This window comes from Mesoplodon bidens (genome assembly GCF_964165515.1).
Source record: "Mesoplodon bidens genome assembly, chromosome: 3".
NCBI classification, from domain to species: Eukaryota; Metazoa; Chordata; class Mammalia; order Artiodactyla; family Ziphiidae; genus Mesoplodon; species Mesoplodon bidens.
The window spans coordinates 24,232,159-24,248,369 of NC_138178.1; the positions used below are offsets into that span (position 1 = coordinate 24,232,159).

The window sequence follows — 16,211 nt, forward strand, 5'->3', positions numbered from 1 at the left end:
ATGATGAGTCAGAGAGAGGATCTGGAATCTTCACTCCCCATTTTGTGTACAATTCGTGATCTCGATTGGAAAAAATTTCAGCTAAATACTCTATGTTTGTATGATCATATCTGAGAAAGAACTACTTTTCCTCATGAGGTTTACCCCAAAATAATCATAATTGGTCCCAATAATTTACTGACATAGATATAAACACTTAACTACTCTGAGCACTAACTAAACCAGTGAGATTTCAACTGGACTTTGAAAAGTGCATTATAAAATATCTGATCACAAAAATGCCAAATTAAAACAATATTAGTAATTAAACAACACAGCATCACACACACACACACACACACACCACTTAAATACCTACAAGTGTGTGTTTTAACATATATTATTGTAGGTCATTTTCCTGAAATGGTAACCATTTAAAAATCTTCAAACCTAATCAATCTCGGCATTTATTACTCCCCACAATGGGTAACAGAAGTATTATTTTAAAATGTGAGTCCTTAAAGGTAAGGGGCTTTAATTTTTTGTGAAATATATTATATTTCTAATGTTTTCTTTATTAATTTATATGCTAGCTGACTTCTTTGTAGCATCCTACCATAAGGTCCGCTTACGCAGATGCTCAGAACTTTGCCATAAAGAGAATTCCATCCCATAGTCGGCTTCCTGTTCCCTGATGTCAACAGATTTTGAAGGACACTTAAGAGACCTACTACATATTCATTACGAGTTGGATGGGGCATTATCCGTGTGAATCAAAGTAGGGGGCCCAGGTTATAGACAGAGGCGGATTTTAAGGGATTCTTCTGTACCCCATACTGCACACTGAATCTGATCCAATAACAGTGACATCACTGTCCCTCACTTTAAAATATTTCTAAAAATTTGAGCTGAGAATAATGATTTCAGTCTCAAGGGCATTCTTTTTCTTTTTCTTTTATTTTCACTTAAAATGACACGGTTCCTTGGCTTTCAGCCTCCACAGCCACTGGGCAGGTTCTCCCCGGGTTCTCCGGGTTTGGGCCGGATCCCCTGTGCCTGGTTGTGCCTCAGAAAGAAATCTGTGCCCTGATCCTCTTCCTCCTTCCTTCACATGGATTTGGGAGGTGACGAGCATTCTGAGTTTTGAGTTTTTCTGGATGAAATCCCACGGGGTTAAGATGAACATAATGATGTTTCCTCTCTGTTTCGCACTTCGCTTCCTGGTCTGTTGTGTGTGGCTTCTCATCAAAACATCACACACTTCACGCATCTCACCGTAATTAGCAAAGACTGAGTTAGGCAAGTTAGTCTACACTCATTTTTCACTTTAGAGATCACAGAGTTCATACTTTTTAGTAGTAATTACAGGCAGACCTCTTGTCACAGATACTGCGTTTTTTTTTTTTTTTTTTTTTTTTTTTTTTTTTTGCTGTACGCGGGCCTCTCACTGCTGTGGCCTCTCCCGTTGCGGAGCACAGGCTCCGGACACACAGGCTCCGCGGCCATGGCTCGCGGGCCCAGCCGCTCCGCGGCATGTGGGATCTTCCGGGATAGGGGCACGAACCCGTGTCCCCTGCATCGGCAGGCGGACTCTCAACCACTGCGCCACCAGGGAAGCCCGATACTGCGTTTTTTACAAATTGAAGGTTTGAGGCAACCCTGCATCAAGCAAGGCTATGACGCCCCTTTTCCAACAGCATTTGTTCACTTTGTGTCTCTGTGTCGCATTTTGGTAATTCTTGCAATTTTTCTAACTTTTTCTTTATTATTGTATTCATTGTGGTGATCTGTGATCCGGGACTTTTGATGTTACTACTACGACTCACTGAATCTCAGATGACAGTTAGCATTTTTTAGCAATAAAGTATTTTTTAATTACGGTATGTACATTGTTTTTTAGACATAATGTTATTACACACTTAGTAGACTACAGTATAGCGTAAACATAACTTTTATATTCACTGGGAAACAAAAACGTTCCTGTGACTCTTTTATTGCGATATTCACTCTATTGGGGTGGTCCAGAACTGAACCCACAATATCTCTGAGGTCTGCCTGTACTGGAATTGGATACTAAATAAAATCAAGAATAGATAAAATTTGAGTCACTATTTCTCTTATTTATTTTTGTTTTCATCTTGTTTCTCACACGTACATTTTGCTTTGAAGACACAAAGTCTAAATGAATCTGCCAAACTCTGACAGCTTTAGAAGTTCTGTTAGAATTAATTTTTGCTAATGTTGGAAGATGCAGGCTTATCTCTGCCCAAATTTATATATGCCAGAAGCTCTGGTCTGTCTTTGTGAAGGTGACTCTAACCAGTTATAAATGTAAACTGGAAATGTTCTTAACCCCAAGTTTATTATTGGCTGGTTTATGTCACTATTTGACAGACGTATATGTTTGCTAGGCACCAATCCTCCTTTTAATGATAAAAAGTTGTAGTTTATAAACATGCCTCTAATCCTAATTTGGGAGCATGCTGCTATGGTAAAATTTTTTGACTTATCACATTTTCTGTGGGGAAAAAAGTCATCTGGGTAATCATGTTTATACCAATCCATCTTACCAGCTGTGTTCCTGGGAGGTCTGATATGTGTGCTCTTTTTCTTTTTATTAGAAGCACATTTTAGAATAAAGTAGCCAGTGTAGTGATAAAGTTAAATGTACTAAATTCTATTTAGATTTCATTTCTGAAAAGTCAAAGTCTATTTTATGCTAGAAGAAATTAAGATAAAATTGTGGCCTGAATGAAATAACTTTTCAGTTTTTAAATTGTTACTTTAAAACAGACAGTTCTATACCTACCGAGCCATTTTAAAAAATGCTTCTTCCTCGCTAGCTATCAAAGCTGCTTTTCTTTTTTTCCCTTTTTGCCTGTTTTACAGCACAAAAGAAGAGAAAGATCGCAGTTGTGCAACCAGAAAAACAGTAAGTTTGTTTTTTCACAAAAACTCCGTGGTAAACTCTGAAGTGTCTTTCAAGAGGATGGGAAACAGGGCTGTTTTCGGTAGAGAGCTAGTCAACACCTAGCACGGTAGTAGAGAGGACAGTAACACATAGCTCCTGTTATTTATTGTGCAGCTGTTACGTGCAGGACACAGGTCTTGCTTCTAAAGCAGTTTCTTCTCCAGATCGTAACTTCTCACCTTCCTCCCAGCTCAGCTGACCTGAAGGATGCCCAGTGTCCTGCATTGCTGGTAAAGGCACTCTGTGCCCATGGTTCTTAATGCCCCCAGGGGCCCCGCAGAGCTGCCCATCCAGGCCTCGTCTCTGCCCGCTCTCAGCCCAGTGAGCTGGAGCAGGTTGCTTTATTTCTCCCCATCTCAGTGCCCTCCTCTGTAAAATACCCATTTCTCAGGTGTTTTAAGAAGATTAAATTAGATTCTATGTGAAAATGTGTGGGCCCTCCGTTGCTGAATAAATGTAGGCTACTCCACATTTCTATCGTAATTTTATGAGGAAGGAGGGTGTTTGACAGCCTGTGGACAGGCCGGCTGTATATTTTTGGAAAATCGTCACTGTTGGTAACATTCTTATATATTGGAAAACGTCTGGAATATACCATGATGCACATCCCTTACCAAATCATTATGTTTTCTTAGTAGACTGTTGGAAAGGGAGTTGAAAACAGCTTTTTTTTTTCATGTACCTGAATTGAAACTTAAATAAAATGAAATTGAATAATAACTGCATTGTTATTTGATGCAAATAACAGTTTTCTGGGTATTCTTTTTACAGTTCTAACAGTGTTTCAGGTTAATCATCTCACTCCAGTTTTATCTGGATAACGTTGAAATAGAGAGGAAAAACTAAACTAACAGTCACATCACGGAGGCCAAATTTGAATTCATGACTCCTCAATTTTCAGTCCGTGGATCAATGGTTTTCACCCTTTACTCGCATCTGTCGCTAGACAGCTCGTTAAAACACAAGTTGCTGGGCCCCTTCTGCAGAATTTCTGACTCAGGATGTCTGTGGTGGGGCCTGAGCATCTCCAGGTGTAACAGGTGATGCTGATCTGACAACTGGGGGGCCCCACTTTGGGAACCAGCACCATAGATGACCCCACTAAGATCTCTCATTACCGTTTACTTGGAGTTTACATAGTTTTCCAGCTATGCGGTTTCTACACAGCCAACCTGTACATCCCCGGGAGAGCCAAGTTGCCTCTTTTCCCCCAAGGTGACAGTTTTTATATTTGTTCAGCAACGTTTTACTGAACAACAGCACAGACTTCCGTCTTAGACTCATAAACCTACTTCATATTTTAAGAATCATCACTTCTTAGATTTTCTTTGGAGATTTTGTTTTCAGTGCGGCCATGACCCACACAAGCATGGACGCCAGAAATCAAACGTCAAGAGAAAGTCATTGATGAGAAGTCTGACTTTAATTAAAGTTAGTGCAAGCTGACTTTAATAGTCAATGCAAGCTGACTTTCTGCGTGTCCTAAATATAACTAAGGACATTATTATAATTCTGTAACAAGTGACAAGTCCAGGAGTGCCCTAGAGGAATCTCAGTGATCAGTGATGACCCCTCCCGGGGCTGGAGACCCATAGGCTTCTTGGAATTATTGTAAGACTTGCCCGCAAAGATCTTACCTGTTGTTATACATGCACACATTGTATCTGACCACATTGTTAGCTTAGATTTCTCTAATAGTTGCTTTAAGTTATGAAAAGACTTTGGAAGGTACCAGTTTCTTCTAAAGCGTGAAACCCATGGGAGTTTTTTCTTTATCCACAGATCGTCATCCACAGTGCCTGTTGAGAAAATACCTCACGACCTTTGTTTATTCCCTCACCTGGACACCACAGGTAAACGAGCTACTTAGGACGCCCTGACACTTCCCAGTATGTCGCTGTGACTGGAGACATGGATATATTTTTAGGTCAACATGAGAATACTCAACTTTGAGCCAACTGTCTTTTTTTCTTTCTTTTTTTTCTTTTTTTTTTTTTTTTGCGGTACGCAGGCCTCTCACTGTTGTGGCCTCTCCCGTTGCGGGGCACAGGCTCCGGACGCGCAGGCTCAGCGGCCATGGCTCACGGGCCTAGCCACTCCGCGGCATGTGGGATCTTCCCGGACCGGGGTATGAACCCTTGTCCCCTGCATTGGCAGGCGGACTCTCAACCACTGCGCCACCAGGGAAGCCCCAACTGTCTTTTTTTCTTGCTGCTTATTTACAGATACCTACTCTTTTTAAAAAATTTTCTAAGCTAAATTCTTGGTGCCTCTTCTTTTCTGCTTCTTGGTCAGTAGCTCTGGACACTTCCCGTGGTCTGAGGAAAAGGGTCCATGTGTTACTTGGAAATTACGAGCCCAGTTAGGACTGTGTATCACGAATAATCATGTGGAAAAAGAAGGAGTTGAAAATATCGTTATTAGGCATTTCTCTTTGGACATTTTATGCCAGTTGCACTTGCATGTTTACACTCGTGGTTAATCCTTAGGTCCCTGTGGGCTTTTGAATTGTTCCCTAAAACCGTCTGTTTGAATAGCTGGTTGGGAACAGTATATGTGTTTTAATGTATGAAGTCCTGTGTCTTATAATAACCTTTAAAAACACAGACGTGAATTACCCTTTGACCACAAATCTGATTATAGACATCTTTGTACATTAAGTAATGTATTTGATTAAGAATTCTTTTTTCCAGCCCAAACGAAGCCTGTTCTGAATTCCAGGATTAAAACCTATATACCGTGGAAGAATCCTATTAGGCAAAGTTTTCTTTGTAGTAAAGAGAGTGGTTTTGTGAGCAGACTTACTAAGGTTGTTTTTTCCTAAAGGTCTGGGCAGAGTAATCCTGTCCCCAAATTACCATGTAAATGCAGCTATGGACTTTTTTTTTTTTTCCTGTTGTATAAAATTCAAACTTCAGAATGGTTTTAAAAGAACCATGTCATCTTTCAGAGTTGGTAATTGTTATTTTACTTCTTCTGTTTTATACCCAGAAAAGTAACATGTCTCCCTCCTTACCTGTTGGTTCTCAGTTGAAGTCCTGTGAGAACAAAGCTTCCCAGACTGTCAAATCACCATCCCAAATGAATAACAAGTTTTTATACAGAAAGAAAGTTTTCATACTGTTAGTGCAGCTTGACTTGGAACAGTGGCAGGAGAAGATGAATCTCAGCTGGCTGTGTGACCGCAGTCCGTGTGTGTAGACGTCAGGACGCATCCCAGTGATGACAGGGATACCTCACCATTTAGTTGTTCTGCTTTTTCCCCATGGCAGCTTGAGACACAATTAGATCAGCACCTTGCCCTTTCGCTTTTTAAGTGGAAAGGCTAATGAGGAAGATGCAGAGTTAGGCCCCTGGGAGGCGCGTTTCACATCCATGGACTGGCAAAGTGAGGAAGCTTGACCATACCTAGGGTTGGCCTGGGTGTGGGGCAAAGACTAACAGATACACATGATTATATACAAAATAGATAACCAACAGGCACCTGCTGTATAGCACAGGGAACTCTACTCAGTATTTGGTAATAACATATAAGGGAAAAAAATCTGAGAAAGAATATAGATATATACATACATATGTATGACTGAATCACTGTGTTGTATACCTGAAACTAACACAACATTGTAAATCAACTATACTTCAGTTGAAAAAAAAAAACAGGAACTGGGCAGTGCTTATTCGAGTGTAATTTGGGTCCCTGTGGTGAATAGCTTGGCCCCTTCTAGTAAAACGGTACACAGACCCAGTGGCTGAGCGGCTCCACCCCTTGTTGTAGACCTGGAAGAATCTCTTGTCCTTACGTAAGCAGGAGTGGATTTTCACAGTTGTGTTCATTAAGGCACCATAGGTAATATTTAAAAAGTAGAAACAACTAAATGTCCATCAGTAAGAGAATAGAAAATTCAATTGTGTTATATTCACACAGTGGAATACTACACAAAGTGGAAAGTGAATGAATTTTCTGGATATACATTTACCCGTTTGGGTGGATCTCAGAAACCTCATGTTGAACTGACAAAATGTTGCAGAAAACCTTTATGGAATATTTTTAAAATAACCTAAGTATCCTGAATTGCTTGTGCATACACATATATGTTGTGTGGTAAAGTTTCTAGACTCGTGGGAATGGTAAATGCCAGCTTCAGGGTAGTGGGTTCTTTCTGGGGCGTTGGGTGCGGGATTTCCTGAGGTAGGTTAGGGGAACTTAGCTATGTAACTGGTGTTTTTCTCTTTAAGCTACGTTGGAGGATACCTTAGTTGTCATTGTCTTATTTTTTGTGTTTTGTGTGTTTTGAGTCCTGCGTCATAAACAGAAAGGTTCATTTATATGGTAGAAAAAAATAATCAGGATTCCTAAGATATTACTGTGGATGTAAAACGTTCTGATATGAAGACACAGTGCACCTCTGGGTAGTTTTGCCAACGCAGTGGGTTATGCAGGTTTCTCCGGTCCGAAAGCATCAGCTGTGTTTCTCTTCCCTGCAGGTACCGTCAACGGGAAGTACTGCTGTCCTCAGCTTTTCATCAACCACAGGTGTTTCTCGGGCCCCTACCTCAACAAGGGGAGGATCGCAGAGCTGCCTCAGTCGGTGGGACCAGGCAAATGTGTGCTGGTCCTTAAAGAGGTAAAGCACATCCACAGCCACAGGGGACTGGTTTTCACGGGGTGGTGGCCACGTGGGCACAATCCCTGCAGAAGGGGGTCATAGAAATTTGAGTCCATTCAGGCAACATGAACCATGACATGCACCTCTTTCCTCTCAATCCTGTGAGCTGGAGGCTGGTGGTACAGAGATAGAAATGGTGTTCCTGCCCCGGAAACACTCCCTGTCTAGTGGGAGGGATGTGCCTTCCACCCCGAGTCAGGGAAACACTGCTCTACATTTGAGTAAAGTCTTTTGTGAATCATCGCTTTTTTGTTTTAAAAGATGGCCTATTTTGAGCCTTTGTGTAGGTACATTCCTGTTTTTTGTGACAAAAAAGCACCCCCCAAACATCAAACTATACCATGATGAGTGTGTTTTAATTCCTTGGGCACAACGATCCAGTTATCCATTTATCCGTCCATTTATCCATTGAACAAATGTGTGTTCCGCAACTTCTGGGAGCCAGGCACGGCATCAAGCACCAGGTCAAGAAATAAACACCCCCTGCCCTCTGCCCGTTTGGGCTTCACGGTCCTCTTGGGGAGATGACATAATTCTAAGTGAGACGTACAGTCGGGTGAAGGCTCGGTGGAGACCAGAGCGTGTGGTCTGGGCGCAGGGTGGGATGTGATGGATCTCTGGATGTGACACTTGATCTGAAGTAGGCAAAGTGATGGCGCCTTGAGTGCACAGCACAGATAAGGCTGCACCGGTGGAGTTCAGGGTGGTCACGTATGGCTGGAGGACAGCATTTGTCCTTACGTATAGGTGTAAAATTCACTGGTATAAAAGAGTATGTTGGGCTTCCCTGGTGGCGCAGTGGTTGAGAGTCCGCCTGCCGATGCAGGGGACGCGGGTTCGTGCTCCGGTCCGGGAAGATCCCACATGCCGCGGAGCGGCTGGGCCCGTGAGCCATGGCCGCTGAGGCTGCGCATCCGGAGCCTGTGCTCCGCAACCAAAAAAAAAAAAAAAAAAAAAAGCGAGGCCAGAGCAGTCTTCTGATGACAGGAACTAGTTTTTTTGCTGATGTTCAGAAAATGCATGAGGCAGGAAAGAAAGAAAGAAGAAAAGCAAGCACTTCAGTTCCGTGAATGCAAGAAAAATGTAAGTCCCACCAAACCAGCGTTCATGCTAATACTCCTGCTTCAGCCCAGGACCTGGGCATGGTTTCCAATTGCATTTCGCTTACAGAGAATGAGGGCAGTAGAGCAAAGACGGAGCACGTTCGCTTCTTCAGGCCATCAGGGATGTTAACATTTTTCTGTCTTTGGAAAATGTACAGTGATGGCTGTTTTCCCTCTGTCTGGTTCTTGGAGAAATATGTAAGGTCTGTGGGCGTGGATGTGGAGCCGGCCTTTGGAGAGGGGTCCTGAGCGCTGAGAGGGCGGTGGACCAGAGGGGAGGAAGTTTCTGGCAAATGGGAGGATGAACGCATGTTCACTTTCTGGGCAGTGACCATCCTGAGCTTGAGTGGGGCTGAGGGCATAGGGACCTCGATTCCAGAAGGAGGGCGGTGGAGGGAGATAGGCAACCTCTAAGAACAGGAGCCCAGTCAGGTCCAGTCACCTCGAACAAGGGGCTGCCAGCGAGTAGCCTGGAGGGGAGGGGGCAGGTCGAGCCCATCCACAGCCCCTCAGGTCCCCGGGGCGTTTTGTGGGACCCCCGGGTGCAGTCGCAGGGAGAGTGAGCCCTGTGACGACAGACAGGAAGTGATGGTGTTTGTCATAAATGAAACTCGCAGGATCAGGATGGTCGCCGCCACCCAGGACTGTCCTTTTCTATCCCCAGTACTTTGCCATGCACGCCTGCCCCAGTCACGCCAGGGTCTCCCCGAGTCAACTAAACTGCAGGTCCCTGGGGGCCCTCAGTGAACTTGGGAGGTTTTGCATCCCACGCCTCCCACGCCTCTGAGATCATCAGCATCGTGGGATGGAGTCTTGTCGGCCATTCGCAGAGGCATTCAAAGAACTTCTGCTTCGTGCTTTATATGCAAGCTCGTGAGTGGCCAGGTCCGTGGTATTGACTTTGTCTACAGTGCAGTAAGGCAGACGTTGCGTGCCTGTGTCGGTGTGTGACAGAGAGAGAGAGCTAGTGAGCACAGGAGGAAAAGGTGGTGGGGGGCACCTGATGTATTCACTCCTGTCCATGTGTCCTGTGATGGAAAGTTCAGCTTCTAATGCAGACACACAATGAGATGGGAGAACACCGACCGGGTCCTCCTGGCAGAAATGGCTCTGAAAACACCTGCTCAGGAAGAATGAGAGTCTGTGTTTTCATAGCAACTCTAAAGGCCATGGGTTTGAAGGCAGCCTGCCAGGATAAAATCCCACGTGGCTTACAGAGATTTGGGGGAGCCCAGGGTTTTTCTTAAACATTATTTGGTTTAAATTATTTGCGGTGTGTAACCTCTGTTTTTAGCAAAAGAGAGAAACGTATCATTTTCGGCGGGGAGTCGATAGGAGTCCTTTTTCCCATTTTCCACATCACCTTCCGATGCGTGAAGCTACAGGTGCTAACGGAATTGCTCCTCAGCAGCAGGGGTGACCTGTGTTTCACTTGCTGCCTTTGGGCAGCAGGGTTTCAGCCGTTTAAGAAATGAACATTTATAGAGGGAAAATCGACAGGTTGTGCCTTTTCTGTGGAAAAGCAAAAATACGGCACTGGATTTTTATTGCCTTTTCTTTCTGATGTGGAACTTAGGAGAAAGCAACATGAGTCCTGGACACTCAGGAAACTTTCTGGATCCATGAGCCTCCCTGGTTGCTTCTTTCCCTCTAGCACAACTGTCTGCCCCACTTAGTGGAGATCGCCAGGCTTGGGACCTCTGACTCACCCTGACACTGAGGGACCAGTCTGAATACGACAGGCTAAGTGGATAAGATAAAATAAGTGAGGCTAGACACAGCCCTGCTCCACCGAAGGGGGAAAGTTGTTCCTGATTCGTAAAATACAGAGACACACATGTGCACGCGTCCACTATCCTCCCCTCACTCCACCCACCTACCCATCCATCCATCATCTGTCTATATCTATCTTTCTATCATTTATCTCTATATATCATATTCACCCATTCATCTCTCCATCATTTTTCATCTTTCTATCCATTAATCGTTATCTATCTATCTATGTCTAATGTACCTAAAAGAGTCACTTTGGGGCTTCTCTGGTGGCGCAGTGGTTGAGAGTCCGCCTGCCGATGCAGGGGACACGGGTTCATGCCCCGGTCCAGGAAGATCCCACATGCCGCAGAGTGGCTGGGCCCGTGAGCCATGGCTGCTGAGCCTGCGCATCCAGAGCCTGTGCTCCGCAACGGGAGAGGCCACAACAGTGAGAGGCCCGTGTACCGCAAAAAAAAAAAAAAAAAGAAGAAGCGCTGCGTACTCCATTGATACACTGGGGACCTCTGGGGGGTGTAGGATAAATGTGACTTCACTCCGGGAAAAGAAGCACAGCTGCTACAGTTCGTCTGAAACCCAAACTCCTTCTTTGGGTTTGGAGACATGTTTTAATTAATATTCTCCATTTAAATCTAGTTACAAAAATAAAACTCTGCTTGTCTGTCTGCTCTGCAACTCGCCGGGCCTCTAACTGTATCGACAGCACAGGTGCTCACATCAGAGTCTTGTCTCATTTTGGTCCTCTCGCACTTTATGTATCCCATCCACCTGGTGAAGCCCTACTGATGGAGAAATTGCTGGTTAGGCAAGAGAAATTTTTTATCATTTTATTATTTAAAAAAACCCATTCATAAAATTATCTCCATTTCATCTGATTTTGAAATTGAAAGAAATCATCTTTGAGACCCATGAGGGCCTTTGATGGTCCCGATTTCTATAAAGAGCTAATTATTGTAACTGGCTCTTGGATAGACTGCAGAGCAGAAAGGTCTGCTGTAACAGTGAACATGTTGAGCGGGGGCTCCTTTGCATCCAGATCCTTCTTCTGACTTCGCCAGAGAGAGAATATCCTCCTTCCTGTTTCCCTGTGGGCCAGTCTCTCTCTAAATGTTTGCCCTAAAGAGGCATCTCCCACCCTGGCCACTAGAATTCAACAGATGACAAACCTTTGAGGTCAGGAACCTGTCTTTTTTTTTTTTTTTTTTTTTTTGCGGTACGCGGGCCTCTCACTGTTGTGGCCTCTCCCGTCGCGGAGCACAGGCTCCGGACGCGCAGGCTCAGTGGCCATGGCTCACGGGCCCAGCCGCTCCGTGGCATGTGGGATCCTCCCGGACCGGGGCACGAACCCGCGTCCCCTGCATCAGCAGGCGCACTCTCAACCACTGCGCCACCAGGGAAGCCCAGGAACCTGTCTTCTTTCCATTAAGTTAGCCCAGCCTGAGCTGTGGGAGCTCATATTTGCCTTCTGAAGTGTTTTCTAATTTTAACACTCAGAGAACTAATTTTCCTATTAAGTGGTTTCCTGCACTTTCAACATTGTCATAACTTTAATCATATGATATAGTTGAGGTTGGAAACCATCTTAGTTACTTTCGGTGTTTGGGGAGAAGTTTTCATGATAGTGCATGTGAAAGGAAATAACGGAATTCCGTGATTTCACGAAGTGAACAGAAAAAAATCCCATCGATTTACGGAATCCTTTGAGTGCTGACTCTGTACCTGAAAGGGCAGGGGCAAGAGAAGGAGACACGCATTCACTGAGGGGCTCCCGGGTACCAGGCACCTGGCGCTGTTTGCTTCTCCCCCTGCCGACACCACCTACGCTCTGTTCTATTTGTCTCTTCCTCCCTCTGGTGACCCTTCTCTCTTCTGTAACTGACTCACTCACCGTTTGCTGAGCAAACGTTTGCGCCTGATGGAGCAGAGGTAGGAGAACAAGAGGTGCAGCAGGACGGGGCCATGGAATGCACTGTCGGAGTCCTCGGAGGTTCAGAGAGATGGGAGCGCAAATCGGATTTGAGAATTAGGTCATCGGTGCCCTTCAGTTTTGTGCACTGCTTGGAGAAGAAGCCAGATTTGGGTGGGTTGAGAATTGAAGATGAAGAATTTAAAAGTATAGACTTTTTTTTTTTTTTTTGAGAAGTTGGGTTCTGAAGAAGGGGCGGTAGCAAGACAGGAGCTTCGAAGGAGAGTTATTTTGCGAAGGTGCGAGACTGAAACATCAATACAGGCCAACGAGAGTAGAGAGAGGAAGGCTCAGGGAGAGTTTACTTTGTGGGTGGATGAGGACTGCTTGGATATCAAGAAGAGGGCTACCTTAAACATTTTTTATATGCCGAGCTGTTAACCTCCTTTATTTCTCACAACATCCTTATGACAGGGGAGAAAATCTCTTCCTCTACCCTCTTAGGTTCAGTAGGGAGGGCCTGTAAATTAAACTGACAAAAGACAGATTAACAGGAGAAAAGGGTTGAAAGAAATGAAAACAGAAAAGAAATTAAAAACCAAAGAAGCCATTAGGCTTGAGATTTTTACATATCATTTTAATAAAAGACAGTACATTGTGGAGAGGTGATCAGACAAAGGGAAAAGGGTCTGGGCTCCAGGACTGTTAAGTATATGTGGGAATCTAACGGAAGATAAGGGTTTTTTTTTTTCCTAGTAATATTTGTTTGTGCAGAGTCATCTCTGGGCCATCTTTGTTTCTCCAGTGACAAGGGTTGTTTTCCTCCTGGTCCAAGAACGGGGAGGGGGACGCTTTCACAGTGTTTTAGGCAGAAAGGGGGAGGGCAGAGAGTTCCTGCAGTGTCTGCTGTTTCTCAGTTGTGTCAGGGCAAAATTAATCCTATGCCAAAGTGGCATATTTTGAGGTGACAAGTTCTGACCCCCTTCATTGTGAACCAGGTAAATGGCAGCACCCCCATTATACAGATGAGGAAAGTCAATCAAGCATCTTGCCTAAGCTTGATTAACTTCTAAGGGGTGGACCTGGGATCCCATCCCATATCTGTCCAACTTTACAAAGGCTATTGCTTCTCTGCTATAATATACTGTGGGGACTTCTTTGTAGAAGCGTGTTCCCAATAAACATTTCATGAAGCCTAGGAAATCCAGTGAGGCATTGCTCTTGCGCTAATTTCCTCCTTGAGATACTCAAAGCAATCTTAATGCCAGTTTATTGGGAAGAGTGTTCATCAGCCTCACAGCTAATATCCTGTTAGTTAATTGGGGGCAGGGTCTGAGCTACCCTTTGTGATCAAGAGTGTAATAACTTGAATTCTGATGTTTTGCAAGGTACAGTAATTCAGTCTAACTTGGGTCATAATAACAGCTGTCAATTTAGTTATTTTCATGGAGTAACTATAATACACTAAGATGTCAGGTACATAAATTATTCAGCTCACAATTCCAAAGTTTTATAGAGAGCTTGTTGAATTTAGAGACAAATGATGTGACATTGGGAAAAGCCAGGGGAAAATTATTCAATATCACATGCCTTTTACGATTTAATTGCTGCCTGTTTCCACTCTGAATTGAACTCTGGAAGGCATTTTCTTTTCACAGTCACAAAATGCATTTCTTTATGCAGCAAACAAGATGTAGCTCCGGGGTTTTCTCAACGAAACACAATGAAAAGATTCAGTTGAAACTTTATTGTCTGTTGATAAACACTTGGTGCATGATTTCAGCCAGTTTCAAATGGATTTATTTTTAAACTCGGTTTCTGTAAATTGTACTGACAGTAAATAATAAAATCAGATGATTATTCTAATAGAGAAAATAAACACAATAGAACTGCTTGTATTGCTGTGTCCTGGCCTTTTAGCGTCTTGGCTGAAACATGTTCTCTTGATGGGGCTTTACAGGGACCTGGGAACATAGCAAAATGCCACCCAGGCAAGAAAAAGACAGTTGTCATGCTGACTGCAGAGTATAGAATATTTCAAGATCGAATCCTCAGTTATGAGAAGGCTTTGTTTCTCTTAATTAAATCAGGGTGCAGACCACACCAATTACATTCCAGAACACACCAGGTACATGAAAACTGGGACTTGAAAATTTCTGCAGCATACTTTTCATCTTCTTTCTTCCCGTTAATACTGTGCTGGTCTCCTTCACAAAATAGTAGGCGCTTCAGCAATATAGCCAGTGTCCTCCCAACTCAATAAGGAATTTTTCTCACTCTCTCAGTGGGGTTTTGCTCTGAAACATGGCATGTGAACTCAGTGCCCGGCTCGTTCCTCTTCTGGACGGGGAGGGGCTTCAGGAACGGCGGGTACTGTGTGCTGTCTGTATGCTCCAGGGCTTGGCACAGGGCAGATCCTCAACGAATGGGCGTTTCATGGAATGAAGCCCCCGAGGTCTCAGTGTTCCTTTATGTGCTGCATTGCATCTTCACATTTTCTTGAGCTCTCTATCCAAATAACAGCAGCTCACGAGCTTGCCAGAACTCATAAATGTTCATCGCTAATGAGGATTTGCTTATGGAAAACGAGTGCCTCAGAGCGTGAAGTTGAGGCTTTAGAAGGGAGATGTCTGGTCCCTCTGGGACTGTTGCAGTGGTTCTGACCACGTGTTCATTTTCTCGCACTTGGGACTTGGGAGTGAAGGGGTAGCTTGAGGAAGCTGTCAGATGGTGTTAGACGCTCAGGCTTCCTTTCAAAACACTCAGGTCTCTGAGAAATGTCCTGATGTTAAATGTCCATAAATTGGGTCAGCGTCAGGTGAGTTTCAAGTAATTTGTTAGCCCTCCGTACAAGTATCTGAAGCTTATCCAGAAGCGTTGGAACAAACCTCCCATCTCCATCTTAGTGATTCCTTTTGAAATATATTTTTAAGGATAAAATGGAATTCTTAGTAACCGATACTACTGAAGAGGAATCCAGTTGAAGGATGATCCATGGCTCTTTGGAGAAAATGGTTCAGTTTTTCTGCAACCAGCAACATTAGTGAGAGCCAGCCGTCCCCTCTGGCCAGTGGTTCACACTCTCCCAGGCAGAGGCGTCGGATTTCACCGCCCTTTCTATCCCCTTGATGGCGAGCACGTCAGTGCCAAGCTGCAAAACATTCGCTCTGACTCCATCCCAGCCCTTTGCTGACTGGAGGTGCAGGGCAGACAGCTTTGAAGTATCAGCGGAGTGGTTTCTAAAACACCCTTGTTTCAGCAGAAATGGATGCGGTTGACATTCACGGCGATTCCTTTTTCCCGACAGGTTCTCAGCATGATCATCAATGCAGCTTACAAACCTGGAAGGGTATTACGGGAATTACAGCTGGTGGAAGACCCACACTGGAATTTTCAGGAGGAGACACTGAAGGCCAAGTAAGTGTTTTCAATTCTGGAAAACCAGGGTTCTCAGCGTTCTTTGCCTGCCACTTTGAAACTTGTCCTTCCTCTTTTTCACATGGCCCAGAGAAGTGGAAACCAACAGAAGGCTTGTTGTTCTGCAGTTCTGTGCACCACACACAGAGTGTATTGTGTTAAATATTCAGAATAAAAATGTACTGATGGGTTGTTTGATCCAAAGGGAAACATTTATATAAAGAGAGGATTTCTCTTATCATTATTATACGTTTTTCATGAACAGATCTTAATATCTGATACTATAGAGTTTATGCCAGATACAATGTTCCTTACTCTGCGACCAGTTTTAAAAAATAGGAAGAACCAATACCTCTCTTTGGTTTTGGTTAATAGGCTGTGGCTGGACATGTAGT

General features: G+C 44.0%; 1 protein-coding gene across 2 annotated transcripts in view; it reads left to right on the forward strand.

The window, feature by feature from the left end:
- Positions 1 to 16,211, forward strand: part of SFMBT2 (Scm like with four mbt domains 2) — a 205,810-nt gene that overhangs the window by 166,195 nt on the left and 23,404 nt on the right. For both annotated transcript variants that reach the window (XM_081230116.1, XM_081230117.1), the window contains exons 13-16: positions 2,869 to 2,911; positions 4,733 to 4,803; positions 7,436 to 7,575; positions 15,707 to 15,816. In XM_081230116.1, the coding sequence (XP_081086242.1) occupies positions 2,869 to 2,911; positions 4,733 to 4,803; positions 7,436 to 7,575; positions 15,707 to 15,816 (364 nt within the window). The remainder of the gene's footprint in view (positions 1 to 2,868; positions 2,912 to 4,732; positions 4,804 to 7,435; positions 7,576 to 15,706; positions 15,817 to 16,211) is intronic.